This window comes from Nicotiana sylvestris, chromosome 11 (genome assembly GCF_000393655.2).
Source record: "Nicotiana sylvestris chromosome 11, ASM39365v2, whole genome shotgun sequence".
Lineage (NCBI taxonomy): Eukaryota > Viridiplantae > Streptophyta > Magnoliopsida > Solanales > Solanaceae > Nicotiana > Nicotiana sylvestris.
This window is the reverse complement of record NC_091067.1, coordinates 97,787,291-97,809,187: the sequence shown is the minus strand read 5'-3', so window position 1 is coordinate 97,809,187 and position 21,897 is coordinate 97,787,291. Positions and strand designations below refer to the sequence as shown.

Here is a 21,897-nt window from a genome sequence, read left to right as displayed (position 1 = left end):
AGTCGTTGAGACTGCCTGCTTTTTATCCTCACTACTGGTCTCACTTTCGAGCCCAATTTATATTCTTCTCTTAAAGACTTTTTGTATATAACAAATTGGGCCTGTTGCTGGCCCATTTCCTCTCAAGATAATTAAAAGCTTAGCATATTATCCAAAGCATATTCACCATTAACGGCTTAGATTGAACTTTGACTTAGTCTAAACATGATCCCCGTAGTTTGCTTTAGGCATGCAATTAAATCATCACAGTTACAGATACGGTTCTCGTGACATAGTTGTGATACCTAATTAATTTTAAAAATGAACACTCGTAGTTCTCTTTAGTTGAATACAATTTTTTTGAAGTAAATTGAGGCGTGCCGTTCATAAATGAACCCCATAATCTATGGCCCTCGCATTTATACCAAAACAAGTGTGGAAAAGACTTGGAACATTCATAACTAGTGTAGAAAACATTTTGAACATTCGTAGTTTGCTTTAGGCGCATTTAGAATAAATTATCATAGCTAAGGGTACGGTTCCCGTGACGTAGTTGTAATACGTAATTTCCAAATCCGGGGGTACATTTATGTGACCTGGCCGTAACAACTAATAATGCTAATAATTTAAACATGTTGTAAATTGTGGGTACGATTTTTGTGATATGAATCGCAATGTGTATCAAACAAACGTGTGTACGACAATTGTAACTTGTTCCAGAATAATCCCATAACAAATAAAAATGGGTTGAAAGTTAAAAATGCACATAGGTTTAAATTATGTAATAAATCAGATAATTAGGCCAAATATTAATAGTTGAGCGACCGTGCTAAAACCACGGAATCTGGGAATGCCTAAGATCTTCTCCCGGGTTAACATAATTCCTTACCCGGATTTCTGTGTTTCGCGGACTGTAAAACAGAGTCAAACTTCCTCGATTCAGAATTTTAAACCGGTGACTTGGGACACCATAAATTATCCCAAATGGAAACTCTGAATCTGAATAAATTATCCCGTTTCGGTTATTGTTACTCTAATTGGAAAAACTCCCCTATACCCTTTTCGGGCTAGAAAAAGGAGGTGTGACACTCGGTCGGATGAAACCCTTCTCTAAAAAAATCCTTTAATTATTCCTTTAGCTCATTCAATTCTGCCGGTGCCATTCTGTAAGGTGGAATGGATATAGGATGCGTGCCCGACATCACATCAATCCCAAAATCAATCTCCTTGTCTGGTAGGATCCCAGTGAGCTTATCTGGAAAGACATCCGGAAATTCATTCAAGAATGGCACAGACTCAAGTGTAGGTGCCTCAGCATCGGTGTCCATAACCCGGACCAAATGGTAAATACACCCCTTGTTGATCATCTTCGTGGCCTTAAGGTAGGAAATAAACCTACTATTCGGCACCACATTATCCCTCTTCCATTCAATCACTGACTTATTTGGAAATTCAAATCTAACGGTTCTAGTCCAACAATCAAGCTTAGCGAAACATGAATAAAGCCAGTCCATCCCCATTATTACATCAAAATCAACCATCCCCAATTCAACGCTTAGCTGGTGCAGGCTATCATCTTCTCTCCCCTTTGATGTGATGAGATCACCAAGGTGTCCCAACCACACATCGTGATAACACAATCCCTTTAAACCCGCGCATCCACAATAGACTCACCAACCAGAGTCAATACAGAGAACGAATCATGAAGTTGTTCCGGTTCTATACCAAATTCCATAGCAACGTAATGAGTGACATATGACAAAGTGGAACCAGGATCAATAAGAGCATACACATCATGAGATTGCACAGTCAATATATCTGTGACAACATCTAGAGAAGCCTCTGAATCCCGACGCCTCTGCATAGCATAAAATCTGTTGGGCCCTCCCGAGTTATGGGTACCACCCCTAGCTGCACCATGCCCCGGGGGGTGTTGGAATGCCTCGAGATGGAAGAGGCAATATGGATGTAGTAGCTGCAGAACTAGCTGGCTGTGTCGCACCCCTTCCCATGATCCGCCGGGATGAGCGACAATCCCTCTGAATGTTACCCCTCATACGACACTCGTAGCATGTAGGTAGGTCCATGAAGCAGACCCCAAAGTGTATCCTCCCACACTTGGGGCATGGGGGCTTCCGCTGCTACTGGAATATCCCTCTAGACCAACCCTGCTAGTGGGGTCCCTTGTTGCCCTGACTGGGCTTGAAACGACTCCACTGGTGCTGACTAGCCCTGATGGATGTGCACTCATCAAAGACTGGGTGGAAGACTTAGATGGCCCTGATGAACCTCCCTTAAATGCCGACCTACCACCACCACCGGAAGAACCACCAAAGTTTCCCATGGACCGGGCCTTGCTGTTACCCTCACGCTCCATTCTATTTTTCAATTTACGGTTCTCTGTAGCTTGAGCAAACACCATCATCTTCCCATAGTTCATTTAAGAATTCAATGTAGTTGTCGCAACCTCGTTAATAACCAAGGGGCTAAGACCCTGTACAAAGCGGTGCACTCTAGCCTCCATAGTGGACAACATGTGAATAACATACTTGGACATGTGCGCGAACTCCATGTGGTACTCCCACACACTCATGCTACCCTGCTTCAGCCTCTCAAAATCAGCGGCACGGGCCGCCTTGGTCTCGATAGGCAAGAAATGATCTATAAAGTCATTGGTGAACTCACTCCACCTCACTGGAGGGCTCCCCTCCTCATGGGACTCCTCCCACAACTCAAACCAAGAATAGGCCACCCCTTTTAGGCGGTAGGAGGCCAACTCCACTCCCTCCATCTCAGTAGCATGCATAACTCGGAGAGTCTTATGCATCTCATCAATGAAATCCTGGGGGTCCTCGTACAGATTAGTACCCATGAATACTAGAGGATCTAACTGAAGAAACTTGTTCACCCTGGAACTAGCAGATTCCCCTGACTGACCGGAAGAAGTAGGCACAACATTCGATCTTTGGGCCTGAGAAGCCACTATCTGAGCCAATATCTGTATGGATCCCCTAAGGTCCCTATTAGAAAACCAGGACCAGAAGCTGAGGCTGAATATGGATCTAGAATATCAGTTGGAGGAACCGTTGCACCCTCAACAGGTGTAGGAACTAGTCCAGTCTGAGCAGGAATGGTAGAATCAGGTGGTGTAGTAGTTGGGGTCATATCCCCACCCCCTGGGTGCTTGTCCACATCGTCAAATATAGAATTAACTGTCACTCCTGGGGTGGCATTGGCTCCTTGTCCAGTTCTTTCCTTCTTCCTAGGTTCCATGTACTGAAAGTTAGAGCAATGCACGAGCTAAAGGAGGAAAAATCTTACAATCAGCTTTATCGCACGATCGAGAACATCAAAGAAGGATATTATTCCTAAATGTCCAAGTAGCTTCCTAATTATATATGTGGTCGATAACATACCGATAAGGACTCTACTAGACATGACTCCAAAACATCCTAGGACCTTTTGAAATCTTAGGCTCTAATACCAAGTTTGTCACGGCCCAACCTCGGGGAGTGAGACCGGCGCTCAACCGAGATAACTCGACCGAGCAAGCCTGCCAGACTTCCTTCTACCAAACTCACCCATAAATAAAGAATGGATACATTTCATTAATTAGTTAATGAGATAGTCATGTGAACCACTCCAGTTCAGTACTATTAGTTGCATCATTTATAAGTCTCCAAGACAATACATTTCACAACCCTAGTTAACAGCGGAAGTATGTGATACAATTGCAACATCTTTAGTTTAACTTTCCCACACAAATACACAACCCACACTATGTCTACAGAGCCTCTAGTAGATACAAAATAGTACAATGATAGTGCCGGCAACAAGGCTCCGGCTATACCTCAAAACATAATAATACACACGGAACAAAAGATGCACGACCCCGGAATGAGGTGGGGCTCAATAACATTTACAAATTTTAAATGTAAATGTGATGAACCATGGTAACAATATGAATATTATTGTTCATATTATTGTAAATGAGATGCACGACCCCGAAATGAAGGACTTGAAAACACAACATGAATATGATGAACCATGGTAACAATAGAATGGCATAGTTAGATGGTAAAGCCAAAGCAAATTTATCAAGATCTTTCAATAACATTTACAAATTTTAAGTCGAGATCCTCTATAACCACCTTTACACAAAGCGTCCCCGCCGCCTCACCCCAATGTATGTGGGTGGAGGTGCAATCAGAATACCACAAAGTTTGCACGAGTGGTCCTGCCGCCTCACCCCCAATGTATAAGGGTGGAGGTGTATCCACAATACCAAAAACTCTACACAAGTGGCCTTGCCGCCTCACCCCAATGTGTGCGGGTGGAGGTATGTCCACAATAACACAAACTCTACACAAACGGCCATGTCGCCTCACTCCAATGTATGCTGGTGGAGGTGTAACCACAATACAATAACTCTACACAAAGTGGCCCTGTCGCCTCACCCCAATATATGCGAGTGTAGGTGTAACCACAATATCACAACTCTACATAAAATGGCCCCGCTGCCTCACCCCAATGTATCCGAGTGAAGGTGTAACCACAATAGCACAACTCTACACAAAGCACCCTACAGCCTCACCCCCAATGTATGCGGGTGGAGGTGTAATCCTCATTCACAGTCTCTACATAATTTGGCATAATAGCTTTCATTTGAAACACGATGTGAAGTCATGACATTTAGATGTGCAATCCATACCTTGAATACATTCTTAAACAGCAACTTAACATAATAAGAACATTTGGGACACGTATTGAACATATATCTTTTGTCACAAAGCTTATTCGGACTAATCGATTTTTGATAAACCACTCGAGACTTACACGGGTATTGTGGGGTTCAATTCTAAGAGAAGGGTTAGCCAACATACCTCACTTGATCTTCCTTAAACTCTAAAATGTTCCGAAAATCTTAGCAACTTCGATCTATTTTAGAAATATAACAAATTGAACCAAAAATTAGGAAGATGATCACGGTTCCAGTTCATTTGAGCATTTTATGAAACAGTAGGTGTGAATTAAGGTTTCAAGGTTCTCCAATGGTGGATTCTATCATTCCACAATCCAATATCTACCATTTTTAGCTCAAAAAACTTCCTACAACTCTTAATAGAACATGCATGCAAAATGAACAACTCCTACTCCCAAGAATTGCCTTACTAATTACCTATTTTAGTTAAATTTCGAAATTGAGGGTCATGATGTGGAATCTTACCTCTAGGATGAAGACCTAGTGAGTTTTCCTTGTTAATTTTCCAAGATTTGAGCAAGAATTGAGGGACAATTAGTTGAGGGATCCTCTCACACTCTAGATCACATCCCCATCCTCAAAGCACAAGTTTGAACCTTCTAAAATGACCCATAAGATTGTTTTATAAGAATGGGTTCAGGTTTATAAAAACAGAAAATGAACCCTCTGATTCCAAGTCTGCGATTGTAGAGTGACCGCAGAACAGGTATGCAGCAGTTCTGCAACCCACAGACTGGTTATGCAGTCGCATAATGCACCACAGAGCTGTTCTGCGGTCGCATAAGGCACCACAGAACTTCCCTCTAAAAAATATCCATGTTGGTTCTGCGATTGGTATACGGCCCGCAAAACGATTTTGCAATCACATAATTGACCACAAAATGTCATCCAAAATTCACCCAATTTTCTGCTTCACTCTGCAGCGATTCTGCGGTCGCATAGTGGACCGCAAAAATGCCATTGTCCAAAACACGATTCCTTCAACTCCCGGATGTACTGAACATCCCAAAAAGTTCGTACCGCAGCTTTAGCCTACTTTGACACCACCAAACTTTGGGTTCTAGGTGAAATTGTTTTATGGGGCCTTACAGAACACCGATTCGATATCGAGTCCAACCATACAAGAATTATCCAAATCCGACCTCATTTCGTCTTTCAAAACTCGAGAATTCGGTCTAAGAACTTTACACCTTTTCCCCTCAGTTTTTCAACCCAAATCCTTAAATAGATGAAAAAATCGAAGATAGATTAGTGGAAACAAATAAAAAATGAGTTATGAACTCTTATCCCAATAATCCCTCTAAAAGTCTCCCAAAATATTGCCTAAATCCAAGATCTTAAGTCCAAATGGTGAAAAGAGACATAAACCCTCGATTTTGGAATTTTAATCAGCTGCCCAGGTGTTTACACTACGCGATCGCAAAAATTCTCATGCGAACGCGTAGAACAAAATTACCATCAGTTCAAAAAGCCTTCTACGCGAAAGAGGAAACCCTTATGTGAACGCGTACTACTGCCCTTTGCCAAGCTACGCGATTGCATAAAACCCCATGCGACATCAATGAAAAACATGCTTGACCTACAGACCCTCAATTCTTCTACGCGAATGCGACCACCTGCACGCGTTTGCGATTTCACTGGAGCCCAGCCTTCTGCGATCGCAGCTCACATCAAGTGAACGCATAGAACAATTTCTCCCTAATTCCAAACTGCCCTTCGCGATCGCGTTAGCCCAATCGTGATCGCATAGTACAACACCAGATTTCAGCAACTCGTCAATGATCCGAAATGCACCGAACATGGTTCGAATCACACCTGAAGCCTCCGGGACCTCAACCAATTATAACCACAAGTCCTAAAGCATCATACGAACTTAGTTGAGCCTTCAAATCACGTCAAACAATGTAATAACCACGAATTGCGCATCGGTTCAAGCCAAATGAACTTTTGAACTTCTAACTTCCATCTCCGATGCCGAAACCTATCAAATCACGTCTAATTGACCTAAAATTTTGCACTCAAGTCATATTTGACATTACGGACTTACTCCATTTTTCGGAATCGGAATCCAACCCTAATACCAAAAAGTCTACTCCCGGTCAAACTTTCCAAAAAAATTTTAACTTTCCAACTTTCGCCAATTAACGCCGAAATGACTTACGGGCCTCTAAATTAACATCTGGACATGCTCATAAGAACAAAATCACTATACGGAGCTATTGTAACCGACGAAACTCTATTCTAGAGTCATCTTCACACAAGTCAAACTACGACCAACTCCTACGACTTTAACTTTCAATTTATGGACTATGTGTCCCATTCCACTTTGAAAGTCTCCCTAACCCGACACCAAGAATCACAACAAGTCAAGTAACCACAAAATGAGATAGAGGGAGAAATAAAAAAGGGATCGGGGCTAATACTCTCTGTGAGCACGTGATTTTTGCCCTATATGAATTACTCCCATAAATTCAAAACAAAATAATTTCTTTCAGTGTTTGCAATTTTGTGGATTTTCGTGGCATTTTCTGATAATTGTTTTCATTTTTGTTTGTGCATTTTAATTAGTGAAAAAAAAATATACAAAAAATATGTTGCATTTGCATTTAGGGTTTGACTTTGCATTTTTAAGAATTAATTAGTAATTAAGTTATTTTATGTAAAAGGAAATCACAAAAATAGTTTAATTTGCACTTTTATTCTAAACTTCAATTTGGAGTAGTTTTCCTTTTAATTGGTTGGTTAATTAATTTTGATAATTATCATTTAGGCTTAATTAGTGTATTTAGGTCAATTAGGGTCTAGGAATTAATTTAGATTTGTTTTTTATTTTGGAAAAAAGAAAACAACAAAAAAGAATTTGTGACAAGAAATGAAAGGAGAAGGGATTTAAAATGAGAATAAAATTGGGCCACTTCAAATCAGCTTCCCCAAGCCCAATCTCGCCCAAGTTTACCCATTCCAAGCTAGCCCAGTCTCCTCAAAACCCGGTCCGGATCCCTCTACCCCACACAACGTCGTTTCATCCAAGGTAATCAGGACCGTCGAGGTAAGGAGATCCAACAGCCCTGAAGTGGGTTCTACTTAATATAAATCTGTCCTAACCCGTTGACCCCCCTCCTCTCATCATCTCTCAGAAACCCACCTCTATTAGAGACAGAACCCTAGCCCGCCGCCCGTAAATTCCCACCGTCGTTGGTGGCAGCGGCTACTCTATTCACCACCAAAATAACACCCCTGAACCCCCGTCTCACCCTCATTCCAGAAATCGACTTCGTTTCCCTCGAATTGTAGTGAAGCTCCTCAAATTTGAATTTGAAGGGACAACCCTAAAAGTCCAAATCGTCGAGTCTGTGGAGGATTTTAGATTGTAGTGACCCTTATTCGTGTGTTTTCATATGAAAACACACGATTAAAGCTTATTCTGGTCAAGAATTTGGAAGCCCTTCAAAAATTGGGCGAATTGGCTCTTAGCTCGGTTTTTAGGTATTATTTGTGTTCATTTGGTCTATTTGTTTATATTTTTCTTCTATGCATCTGCTTTTCCCCCTTCTTTTGAACTCTCTTGATTTCCCGGTTTTAGAGTGTCATTTACATGCATGTTAGTTGGTAAGAAATTTTCTTTTATTTGATTAGTATAAACAGTCTATTATTATTAGTTTCACTTTCATTAGTTGTTTGTTCATTAGTTGAACTTTCAAAATTACTCGAATCATTTCTGTTTTCTGCCTATTTCATTTTGACTCATAAAATTCGGTCCACTTGTATTTTGGTTTGAGGTTCAGTATTGGGCTGGTTGTCTGATGGGTCATCCCAGGGTCAACTTGACCCATAACTCACCTGAGACTCAAGGGTAAATTTCAGAGTCATTGAAGGGTAATTTGGGACTGTGGTTAGGGAATCTTTTGGTAACTGATTGAGAAGCTTCTAGGAAGCTAGATAGGGGGTTTAAGTTGATTTTTAGATTTTTAACTAAGGCTATCTAAGAAAAAACAAAAATTGGAAAAGGGCCTAATTGCAAAGCTGAACTTTTCTAGGCTGCCCTACTTCCTTGCCTATAAAGGCATGTTCTCTTGCCTTTCAAGGCAGAACTTCAGCGATAGAATTCCAGAAACACAAAAGGCAAAAAAACAATTTCTACTGTTTCATTGAGTTTTTTTCTTTCCCTTGATTTCCGAAGCCTTCAACTTCTGAAACAACTTCTGAATAGCTTGAGGATTGAAATGGATTGAACTTGGTGTTATTTTATGTGTTTTAGAAGGGGTTTTTGGTTAGGAGTTTGCTAAAGTTCCTGTTTCATTGAGTTTTTCTGGGATCTGGTGTTTTGGAAGCTTGTTTTGAAGTTTGGATTTTGGATTTTGATTGTTGAGCATCAATTTTTGGTTTAAAGCTGTTTTCCTTGGTTTATTTCTGCTGCTGGATCCTGTTGTCGCTACTGTTGAACCTTACCACCCCCCCCCCTTTTATTCTCATTTCCAGGTATTACGCAGCCTTATGGACATCACCTAATGTGTAATGCAAAGCTTGGATTGAAAATAAGATGAAGTGTGGTGCTGATTCATTGAAAGTCATCTCTGTTCCTTCAGTTTTTGTAATCAGCATACCCTATTTGGATTTTTGATTGATGTATTTATCACCATAGGGGTTGTAATTGAAGTCTAGATTATACTAGCTTAGTATATATGATCTTTTTATGATTTTGTTGCCGGATTCTATAATCAGCTTGGCTTTACCCTGTGTGTTCCTCTTGTTTTGTCTTCGAAGTTGGAGGTTGTATTAGTGAGGTAAGTTAGGAGATACTCCCTGATTTGCATGAGTCCATCTTAGAATCTGTTATGGTGAATAACCTATGGCTGGGTTCTGCATTTAGCATGTTGGGATAAACATGTTTCGTTAAGTTTCTCATTGTTTTGTTTATCAATTATTTGATTAGAATACATGTAGAATAGGGGGATCTAAAGTGAGAAATGTAAAGAATATATTGATATTTGCATACTGAATCTAAAAGCCATGTTAGTAAATAGATTAGTGGATAAATTGCTTGTAAATAAGAACGTGTAATCACAGCTTGAAAACTCGGTTGGATGATGTTGAATATGAGATATTTTGAATGCTTAATGGTCTGTTTGGGCTTAACATTGAATATCAGTGATTGTATTGGGGATTTCGAATTCATTGTGGTCATTTGGGGCTTAATTTCTATTATGGGATTGAGTTGGGCTTGCAGGGACTCGACCTAAGATCGCACATTAAGGTCCCTTCGTTTGTCAAACTTGGGCTCAACGTGGGCCCAAGGCTTTGAAGTTCAGCCGCTGGAAATGGAAGTGCTTGCCATATGTTATTTTCTTGTTGGGCCGGCACTCGATCAGATCTGATTCCTAAAACAATGATTCAAGAAGTTCCCATGTCCTTTAATCAATTAATCGAGCCTCTTGGATTAATTGGGGCAAGCCATATTATAATATATAACAATTTATGGCCCTCATGAGTTAATTTAGCAACTTGGTTAGAATACTTCGAGGCGCCATGCCCAACAAAAATGACAACCGCTTGGCCCTCGTTTTAATTAAGTTTGTTTTAATCCTTAGAATTCGAGGCGTGCCACTTAGTGAAATTTTCGTGGCCCTCGCAAAGCTAAAAACGCGTAGTTTCTTTAGGCGCGTTGTTTTAATAATTTACCTTCCTAAACTCGGGTGCGCATTTATGTGACCAAAATCTAAATCTCAACAATGTTAGATAAAATATGTCGAGAGCCGCGGGTGCATTTATGTGACGTGGTTCAAGACGTATTTTAAATGACGTTACAATTTTTCCTTAAAAATAATTAAAAGCGGTTATAAAGTTTAAAATTGCACAATATGATAAAACATGTATTAAAATTAGATAATAGGCCGATTATAACAGTTGAGCAACCGTGCTAGAACCATGGAATCCGGGAATGCCTAACACCTTCTCCCGGGTTAACAAAATTCCTTACCCAGATTTCTGTGTTCGCGACTGTAGTACAGAGACAATCTTTTCCTCGAGTCGGGATTTGAATCAGTGACTTGGGACACCATAAAATTATACAAAGTGGCGACTTTGAATTTAATAAATAAATAATCCCATTTCGATTGTCACTTAAGTTGGAAAAAACTCCCTTATACTCCCTTCTGGGTGTAGGTAAAAAAGAGGTGTGACACTCTCAAAACGAACAGCCGGGTCGTTACACAAAATTTGCAGACAAGTTTCAAATAGCAACACGAACCTATTCCAAGTCCCAAAACTAAATTTGAAACTGAAGCCACAAAGTCAACCAACGGTCAAACTTGAAAATACTTATAAACCTCAAATTGCCAACTTTCGGCAAGACAAGTCAAATCAACCTAGGGACCTCCGAATTTGATTTCGGGCATACGCCCAAGTCCAAAATCACAATACGAACCTTTCAAATACATCAAAATACTATTCTGGGGTCATTTTCACGGAAGTCAAATTTCGGTCAATATTGTCAACTTAGGCTTCTAAACCAAGAACCAAATGGTCCAAATCAATCCAAAACCTTCCCTGAACGAAACTAACCAACTCTGCAAGTTATAAAACCAAAAATACATATGCGTGAATATCAAAAGAGAAAATGGGGCTCAAATTCACAAAACGACAAGCTGGCCGTTACAATGAGTTTCAACTCAATGAGTTCTCAAAAATTGTTGAAACATTAGAGTCCAAGAATGGATACTCCTTTGCTTGAATTTCCTTCAAAGTTAAATTTCGGCCGGCTTAATCCTGTAAGGACATTTTCTTCACACTTTACTTCTTACTCACTTTTGTAGTGATATTTAATGGTGAGGCATTAACATTCATTGATTCCTTGCTCTCACACTTTGGCACAAATTTGCCTCCTTTCTTTGTTTCTTATTTATCCTTCCCTTTGCGAAGTTCATAAATAGGTGGTCCTTGATTTCCACTTAAAGACATGCTTAACTCCATGTCATGAGCACGTGAAGCTGATTTTTCAAAAGACTTAGGTTTGATATCCTGTAGGATGTAATGAAGTCCCAATGCATTTCTTGGATACACATTTCTATTCCAGAAGCTTCACTAAGTCTGTCTTTGCAGTTGAGGCTTACATTTCTCCATCGATTGATGAAATCAACAACCGGTTCATCCTTCCATTGACACGTGTTTGTGAGTTTAACCATACTTACAGTGAACTTTGTGCTAAAACTCATGTTCAAGTTGCTCCTAGCTATCGATGGAACCAGCCCCGAGATTAGTGTACCAATCAAAAATATTTCCTTTTAAGGAGCGAACGAACTACTTGACAAGATAATCTCTATATGTTCCAGCAGTATTACAAGTTTCGACAAAGTATGCAACGTGGTTCTTTGGATTTCCTTTGCCATCAAGTTGTTGAAATTTTGGAGGTTGGTAACCCGCATGCATCTTTAAACTATTAATTCTCGAATTGTATGTGTTCGCATATGCGAGAGAAAATTTAGAAGCAACGTCGTACTTATCGTTGGTGGTTCCCATAATGAAGTCTTTCAACTGGTCGATGGGAATTACCCCATCAGGTAAAATCTGAAGTTCCTTAGGGGTCATTGTTTGCCTTACAGATGAGTCTCATTTATCTTGCATCATAGCTTCCCAGGTGCATGACCTGAATCTCCTTAAGTTATGCTTTCAGCTATATCTGTCAGCTTGATAATTTGATTATCCTGATCTTGAATATGCTTCGTTAACCCTTCAATTGCCTTTGTGAAATTTGCAAGTTGTTCTTCAATAATTGAAGTGTTAGTCAACATTGCTTGGATAACCGTTGTGGATGGTGAAGCAAAGCATGGATTTTCTCATACGTGGAACAACTCACGTGGAGTGATGGAGCAGATCCAGTGATCAAGGCATCATCATTTTGTGTGATGAGATTCTTAGATCTAGAAGGGCTAAGTAGGGACAATGTCTTTCAACGATTTCATCAATGTTCGCTCCTTCCAATTCAGTTAAAGAGGATCTTTCTTTTGAGGATTGAAATCAAAGATAGGAATCGATGCAACGTCAGTTGAATGCTTGTTGTCCCAACAAGTTTGCTTTGTTCCTAGTGGTAGGTCCTAACAAAGGCGGACGTACATTGTGGGTTGATGGGTCATGGGACCCCATTAGTCTTGGCAAAAACCATGTGTGTATATATATATATATATATATATATATATATATTTTAAGTGTGCCCCCAAACAGAAACAGGCGGATGGGAGAAGTGGTTGTTTTGGGTGCTTAAATTCCCAATTTTGTTGGTGACGTAGGTTCGAACCTCACTTTCAGGTTTTTTCTCCTCCTTTCTATTTTTATTCTTTGAGTACAATGCAATTTATATTTAATAACAAATTGCTTTATTTTTTATTTTATCTTATTTTTTTGAATTCAATTATAATTTAGTACTAATATATAATGGTATCTTATTATTTTTTGGTGCTTCTTTTATTTACTTTTTTTTATTAATACTTGGATGATAAGTCATCGTAATCATTAAGTTTTTAATTAGCTACACGCCAAATTTTATCGTTAGTATTAGCATATAATGGTGCTCCGATCGTGCTCAAGTCCTAGATCCGCCTTTGGGTCCTAAGCTTTCCATAGTAGCATCCAGTAAATTTTCCACATCAGAGAAAAACTTGGAATCCGTAGTCTTAGCAGCAGTGGATTTGAAATTATTCTTTTTAGGAGCCAATATAGTATTCTTGAAATTTAGTAATTGAAGAGAAGAGATGTAGAAATAGACCTACTAAGCGTGCCACAATAAATTTTTGCATCGAGAAAAATAATAATGAAAACATGAAAATTGCGTAACAAATGTAGTATAGTATTTGATTTCAATAAATGATGAGCGTTACAATCCCTATAGTATTCCTTTGATTCTTCAAGAATATAAAGTATCTTAATGAGCTTGATTTAATTTGATTCTAGGGCTTGTAAAGCTTGGTCTTGAATCTTCTTCTTGAACTTGAATTTGGATTTGACCATGAACAAGTAATTTAATCTTGAACGTCTTGGTGTTTGATTTGCCTTCGTTCTTGATCTTGAACTTGAACTTGTAGCTTAAGTGTTTGAACCTGTAGCTTATAGAGAAAATTGCAGCCTTTGATCCACGAACTCTCTGCTTGCTTCTTATTCTCAATTTTGATGTCTTATAGCTTTAAAAAAACATCTATTTATAGTTGTAGGGAATGATGTGGCTCTGTGACTTGATTTGTCTATTTGAACTGACAAATACCATCTAGACACTTGGCGCAACTCTATTAGTTGTTGATTTGACTTGGTATACCACACTTTTTTTGACACATGACATGATTTTATTGGCTCATTTATTTGGCTTGGATTGCCACATCACTTGATACGTGATATTATTTTATTGGCTCATTCTTTTGACTTGAATTGCCACATCAGTTGACACGTGGTATGAGCCTGGACTTTAAGATGGGTAATAGCCCAACACATATATATTGGATTTAAATAATTTGCCCAATTTACTAGCCACAATATTTGTTTGGACTAATGTCTAGAATTTAATATGATCCAAATTATTTTATGTATTTAAATCGGATAACATTTAAATAATTACACCTTGCTCTTCCCATTCACGCTGCCTATCTGTGTTGCTCAATTTTTTATATTGATTTTCTCTTCTCTCAAGTGTACTCCTTTGAAAGTTTTAGACGAGACATTCCTCACAATAATACCACATGAATCATAATGAAAAAGGAAAAATATTTAGTATATATATATATAGGTAAACATATTTACTTTTCCTAAGATACCCTTATTATTTATTGTTACCATATTAAGGCTTAAGGATTTTTATGTCCATTCACTAAAATTTCACCCGTTCATCCCCCATTTCCTACTCTGCAATATTCCGGCGGGAAACAAATATCACAGACCTCATTTTCCATCTCCAACCATGGTTCTTCTCAAAATCTAATTTTTTTCAATATCTTTTCTCTTTGCACCTCGGAAAGTACTATAATGAAAGTAGAAGTTCAGTCTTCCAATGTCTCTTCTTTCTTTGATCAGACTATTGTGCCAATTTTGCTTTTACCGATCTGGGCGGTGCTTGCGGCGAGTAAGACCCACCACCAGCGTAGATACTACTGCCTTCTTTTCTCATCATTTTTACTTGTATAATTACAAAAATCTGGCAACATGGGTGAACATATATGGACACTTGGAAAATAAAATTTTAACATTTGGTTGAAAGGAAAAGGAAGAAATTGAAGGAATTTAGGTGAAATTCATGGATGATTTAGATTTTGGTTACAAAATTGATCTTGAAAATAGAAGATGAAACTCAAATTATCAAAAACTATTCTCTGCAACTTAGGCATCGATTTGAACAGAGAAAAGAGGTAGAGCTACGAACGAGAGTGAAACCTGAATAAGTTTGGATTTGGCTTTTAGGTTTACTGGTGAAATTTTGGTGAATGGACATAAAAATCCTTAAGCCTTAATATGGTGGCAATAATAATAAGGGTATTTTAGGAAAAACAAATATGTATACATTGCTAACCTACTACAACTGTGTAGTAGGTTGGCAAATAAGTTCAAGTAAATGTGCATTACACTATGAATGCAATTTATTGGAGAACCTTTAGTTGATTTAGCATACAAATGATTGGAAATAATCTTCTTTTTTGGTTTTATTAATTACTTCCTCCGGTCCAATAAGCGATTTTTTTACTTTTTTTGTAGTCCAAAATAAGTATTTTTTCTAGATTTTAAAAATGAATTAATTATTTTTTTCCTACATTGCCCTTGGAGTAAATAGTGTTGGAGTATGTGTTAGAAGTATTTATGTGAAAAGATAGTAAATGTTAATATGATCAATTTCGTTGCTAATTAATGTTAAAAGGTGAATTTCATAATTTGTATGAAAACAACTAAAAAATCACTTATTTTGGATCGAAGGGAGTAATATTTAAATAACAATAAAGAAAAATTAAACGGACATTATTCTTATGGTGGTAGGCCACCAGTTGCGATGCAATGACCAATAATGAAGATTAGATGTCCATTTGGATTAGTTTTTTGCTTAATAATATAGTTCAATTGTGCAAGCCGAAATTATGTAAGTGGTCACCACATGTGTTTTAATTCAATTCTATTGTTGATATTCTGTGATCCTGATCTCTTTAGTACTTAAACACATTTGTCTTACTATTAGAAGAGATTATGATTATCTCATAATTATATTCTTGTAGGTTATGATCAAATATTTTTTTTATTGAATATGATCCGTACAAGAATTTAACTAAAGTTCAATCTCCAGTGTTATTATATCTCCAGTGTTATTATGTAACACTGTTTTGCCGGAAAATTTCTCTAAGTTTACATGTGTTATGAATTAATAAAAGAAGAAGAGCATTGCAGAGAAAAGTAGAAAGAGAGAATTCTTATTATTTTTGGGATGAATTACAATGGAATAGTACTCCTCTATTTATAGGAAAAAGTGACTTAGTCACCAAGTAACAAATCCTAAAATATCTCTAAAATATAGACATTCACCATAAATAAAATATTATTTATAACACTCCCCCTTGAATGTCTATCCAACAGATAATGTGCCTCGTTAAAATCTTAACTAAAATAAAACCTAATAGAAAAAAATTTCTAGAGAAGGAAAAAGAATACACATGTTTAGAAATACGCCTTTTGGCTGCCTCATTAGAAACCTTGCAAGGAAAACCCAGTGGACAAAATGTGTTGAACCGAAAGGTCATCACTTATTTTAAAAAAATAAATTATGCGTTCCGAGTTCTTGAAAACCTCTTTTTGTCTCACCTCGTATTGCGTGTGCAATCTGGGCGCGTTTCTGGAAAGCTTTTATGTGAAAAATAAGAAAAATTATGAATTTGGCCTTTAAAATTTGGTTAAAGTTGACTGTGGTTAACGTTCTTGGTAAACGGACTCGGACCCGTGATCCGATGGTCCCACAGGGCCCGTAAAAAAATATGGGACTTGGGCGTATGTCCGGAATCGAATTCCGAAGTCCCAAGGCCGAGAAAAAAAAAATTTGCTGGAAAATATAAAGATTTTTAGAAGTGAATTGATGAAATTCTTGATGGTATCGAGCCCGTATCTTATTTTCGGAGCCCGACACAAGTTTAAAATAATAATTTAGTTGATCTGTGAATTTTGGTAAAGATCGGAATTTATTTGGTATAAAACGGACCGAGAGTTGAGAAAATGGAAATTTTCAATGTTCTTGAGTAATTTTACGAATTTGAGGTTGAATCTGTAGTTGTTGATGTCATTTTGATGATTTGATCGCACGAGCAAGTCCGTATGATATTTTTAGACTTGCGTGCATGATTAGTTTGGAGCCCTGAGTACTCGGGGTGAGTTTTGGATAGGCCACAGAGTGAATTTAGACTTAGAAAACAACTGTTGCAAGTTCAGAGAAGTTCCAGGTCTCTAAACCAGGCTTCGCGGTCCGCGGTGGTTTCTCGCAACCGCGGTGGGGTTTTTGTGGTCAGCGGTGGGCAAGGCCATGTCTTCGCGGCCGCGCTCGATATTTCGCGATCCGCGGTGAACTCCGCGGCCACAATCCTTTTTATGCGGTCAGCGGTGAGGGTCTGAGATGGGCATATATAAACGAGACTTTTCAGCCATTTTTTATTTTTCAAAACCCGAAAACATAAGAGACGATTTTTCAAGACACACTTCCTTCCCCAAAACACAAGTTAGTGATTTTTAACTCATTTGTTTCACTCCTTAACTTCTTTTTACAAAATTTAATCCTAGAATCTAGGGGTTTCATGGTGGAATTGAGAATTTTGGGTAGAACTTAGGAAAATCAAAATTTGGGAATTTAGACCTCAAATTGAGGTCGGATTCCAAAACCAATTGTATATCCGGGCTCGGGGGTGAATGAGTAATCGGGTTTTGGTCCGAATTTCGGGTTTGGACCAAGCGGGCCCGAGGTCGATTTTTTGACTTTTTGGAAAAAATACTAGAAAACCTATTTTCATGCATTAGGATTGGTTTATTTAGTAGTTTTAATATTATTAAGTAAATTGTGACTAGATATGAGCGAATTGGAAGTGGAATCGAGAGGTAAAGCGGTAATTGAGGCTTGATTGTATTCGTGGCATTGAGGTAAGTGTTTGGTCTAACCTTGGCTTGAGGGAATACGTATTGTGCCTTATTTGCTATATGATAGTGTAGTGTATGACGTATAGGTGTGGTGACGAGTATCTATACGTTGGTGTTAAGCATGCCCGTGAGTCTTAAATTGTGATCGTTGTGTTTCTTAATAAGTACCACAAATGCCTACATTGTTGATTATCCATGTTGAGCAAGACTTATGATTATCTTCTTGATATTTGTTTATTGTTGAGCATTGGCTCCAGTTGAGGTTAAATTGTAAAGTTAATTGCTAGTACAAGTTTGGTTATAGCTGGTTTCCTTGCCAGGATGTATTCACTCTTATTGTTGACTCCCTTGCTGGGATGTACTTATTCTTATTGTTGATTCCCTTGCCAGGATGTTGTTGTTGCTATTGTTTGGGTGAGGAAAGAGAGATAAAGCACGAAGGGTGATGCCATACACATTCATACTTATGCATATGGTGAGGAAAGAGTGTAAAGCACGAATGGTGATGTCGTGCATGATATTGTGAGAGATTGTTAATGCACGAAGGGTGATGCCTTGCCGATATTGTGAGTATTAATGCATAAAGGGTGATACCGTGCCATATTATTGAGAGTAAAAGCACGAAAGGTGACGTCGTACCGTTTCTTTAATTTATATGGTGATGATGAGAGTAAAAACACGAAGGGTGATACCGTGCACATTTTCATTACTTGATTGCATTGGTGAGGCTTGAGAGTAAAAACACGAAGGGTGATGCCGTGCACTAATTTCCTGTTTGACATGATTTCTTGTTGTTTACGGTTCCAATACTTTAATAGCTTTATTCCTTTGTTATAGCGATTCTTTATGTTGGTACTTTCCCCATAACATGTTACCCCTCCCCCGTTACTTTTGAATTACTTTTATTACTGTCATGCTGCTAGATACTGTTAAATTGCAGGTTATTTGTTTGTTTTGTCCTAGCCTCGTCACTACTTCGTCAAGGTTAGATTCGAAACTTATTCAGTACATGAGGTCGGTTGTACTGATGCTACATTCTACACTCTTTTGTGCAGATCCCGGTACTGGAGCATACAGATCTTAGCTAGGGGTTGCTGCCTTTAGTCCATCAGGAGACCCGAGGTAGTCCTGCAGGCTTCTGCAGGCCTTGGCGTCCCCTCCCTATCTAGTTTCTTTCTGTTCTTTACTATCCCAGAGACATACATGTATTTATTTCGTTTAGACCCTATTTGTAGTATTCTTAGATAGTCCGTGAGATTGTGACACCAGTTCTGGGTGGTTTATGTTTATGAATTCGTAATGGTATTAGCTTATTCGTTAAATTTCATTCTTCCGCTTTATTATTTCCGTTGTTTGTTATATGTTAACTTGAAATTGTAAGAAACTAAAAATAAAAAGGGAAAATTAATCGGAATAGTGGCTTGCCTAGCTTTCAGTAGTAGGCTCCATCATGACTCCCGAGGGTAGGACATCCGGGTCGTGACAAGTTGGTATCAGAGCTCTAGGTTGCTTAGGTCTCACAATTCACAGACAAGTTTGGTAGAGTCTGAGGGATCGGTACGGAGACGTATGATCTTATCCCCCAGAGGCTATAGAGTTAGGAACAGTTTCACTTCTATTCTTCTCTGTCGTGTGATTTGGTTACCCAATGCTAATTGAACTTCTACTTTGTTCTTTCGCAGATGGTGAGAACACGTGCTTCTTCATCCACCGATCAGCAGCCCGAGCCCCGAGCAGAAGCTCCCACGAGGGGCAGAGGATGAGGCCGAGGTAGGGGTAGAGCTTAGCCTAGAATAGCAACACCAACGGTGGAGCCTCAAGTTGAGTTTGATGATGAGGTTCTGACCCAGACAATTCCGGTCGGCCCAGTTCAGGTCCCAGAGGGGTTCATTACTACCCCAGTACTCCAGAATGCTCTAATCCGTCTAGTGGACCTTATGGAGAGTGTCACTCAGGCAGGCTTACTTCCTGTAGCACTAGTCGTCTCTCAAGCTGGGGGAGGAGCACAGACTCCCACTACCCGCACTCCAGAGCAGATGACTCCCCGGTTTCAGACTCCAGCCGCTCAGCTAATTGTAGCAGTTCAGCCGGGTGTAGTAGCTCAAGCTGGTGATGGGGCAGCTATGTCTGTCGATGCTTTGTGGAGATTAGACAGGTTCACCAAGATGTTCACTACTACTTATGGTAGTACATCTTCAGAGGATCCCCAAGATTACTTAGACAATTGTCATGAGGTTCTTCAGAACATGGGGATAGTGGAGACCAATGGGGTCGACTTTGCTGGTTTCCGTCTGTCAGGTTCCGCCAAGACTTGGTGGAGGGATTATTGTTTGGCTAGGCCATCTAGGTCACCTTCTATGACTTGGGATCAGTTCTCTCAGCTATTTCTGGAGAAGTTTCTTCCTATCACTCAGAAGGAGGACTATCGGAGGCAGTTTGATCGTCTCCAGCAGGGTTTTATGACTGTAACTCAGTATGAGACCAGATTAATTGCTTTAGCCCGTCATGCTCTTATATACTTCCCATCGAGAGAGAGAGAGAGAGAGAGAGGGTGATGAGGTTTATTGAGAGACTCGGTCAGCCGATTCTATTGTAGATGGCTAACGAGACTGGGAGCGAGATTTCTTTCCAAGATATGGCCAATGTGGCCAGGAGAGCCGAGATGGTTCTATTGCAGGGGAGTGGTAAGGGGTCTGACAAGAGGTCCCGTCATTCGGGCAGGTTCGGTGGTGCCTCATCTGGAGGCAGGGATTATTTCGGTAGGGGCCATCCTCCCAGGCCGTTTCATTCAGCACTTCAGACTTTTCAGGGTGCTCTAGGTGGCCGTGGTTCTTATGTGCAGTATTCTGATCTATAGTCCTACCGTGCACCATCAGCTCCTATAAGTGCACCCCCACTCTAGAGTTATCATGGTGGTTACTCAAGTCGTCAGGGTCAGTTTCAGGGTCAGCAGCATCAGCAACCAAAGTCTTGTTATACATATGGTGATCTGGGGCACATTGCTAGGTATTGCCCTCGAGCCTCGAGCAGTTCTCAACATCAGGGTTGTCGTGCTATGGTTCCAGCACCAGGTTTTCCACCGCCCACTCAGCCAGCTAGAGGTAAGGGTCGAGGTGTTAGAGGTGGAGGCCAGGTCGTTAGAGGTAGATGCCAGGAAGCTAGAGGCGGAGACCAGCCAGCAGGAGGCCATCCTCGAGATGTAGTTCAGAGTGGTGTGGCCCAGCCCCGATGTTATGCTATTCCAGCCAGACCTGAGGCTAAGGCCTCCGATGCAGTTATCACATGTACGGTTTCAGTTGCAGTAGAGATGCATCAGTTCTATTTGATCCAGGGTCCACGTATTCTTATGTATCATCTTATTTTGCCCCCTTATATGGTTGTGCCACATGATTCTTTGAGTGCTCCTGTATATATGTCTACACAAGTGGGTGATTCTATTGTGGTAGATGGTGTTTATCGTGCTTGCATGGTCATTATTGGGGGTCTTGAGACCCAAGTAGATCTACTACTTCTCGATATGGTGGATTTTGATGTCATTCTGGGGATGGATTGGTTATCCCCTTATCATGCTATCTTGGACTGTCATGCCAAAACCTTGACCTTAGCATTTCCGAGGTTGCCTCGTTTGGAGTGGAGAGGGACCCCTGATCATTCTACCAGTAGGGTTATCTTATATATGAAGGCTCGACGTATGGTTGATAAGGGATGCTTGACCTATTTGGCATATGTTCGTGATTCTAGTGCTGAGGTTCCTTCTATGGATTCTGTGCCCGTTGTTCGTGAGTTTCCAGAGGTATTTCCCGTAGACTTACCGGGTATGCCACCCGACAGGGATATTGACTTTTGCATTGATTTGGCACCGGGCACTCAGCCCATTTCTATTCCACCGTATCGCATGGCTCCGCTAGAGTTGGAAGAATTGAAAGAACAGACTTGCTTGATAAAGGCTTCATCAAACCTAGTGTCTCGCCTTGGGGTGTGCTGGTGTTGTTTGTTAAGAAGAAGGATGGATCGATGAGGATTTGCAT

General features: G+C 39.7%; 1 protein-coding gene across 1 annotated transcript; it reads right to left on the bottom strand.

Annotated features, from left to right (window-relative positions):
* Positions 1 to 1,106: 1,106 nt before the first annotated feature.
* Positions 1,107 to 1,843, bottom strand: LOC138881375 (uncharacterized). The gene is made up of 2 exons (XM_070161597.1): positions 1,658 to 1,843; positions 1,107 to 1,565 (listed from the first exon to the last, which is right to left on the bottom strand). The coding sequence occupies exons 1-2, from the start codon at positions 1,841 to 1,843 to the stop codon at positions 1,107 to 1,109; spliced, it is 645 nt and encodes a 214-aa protein (XP_070017698.1).
* Positions 1,844 to 21,897: the final 20,054 nt, after the last annotated feature.

Excerpts from the sequence above, each read along its gene's own strand:
- LOC138881375 (XM_070161597.1), bottom strand. The coding sequence starts at position 1,843 with ATGCAGAGGCGTCGGGATTCAGAGGCTTCTCTAGATGTTGTCACAGAT. Across the intron at positions 1,566-1,657 it reads CGTTCTCTGTATTGACTCTG|GGGAGAGAAGATGATAGCCT; the intron begins GTTGGTGAGTCT and ends ATCACATCAAAG.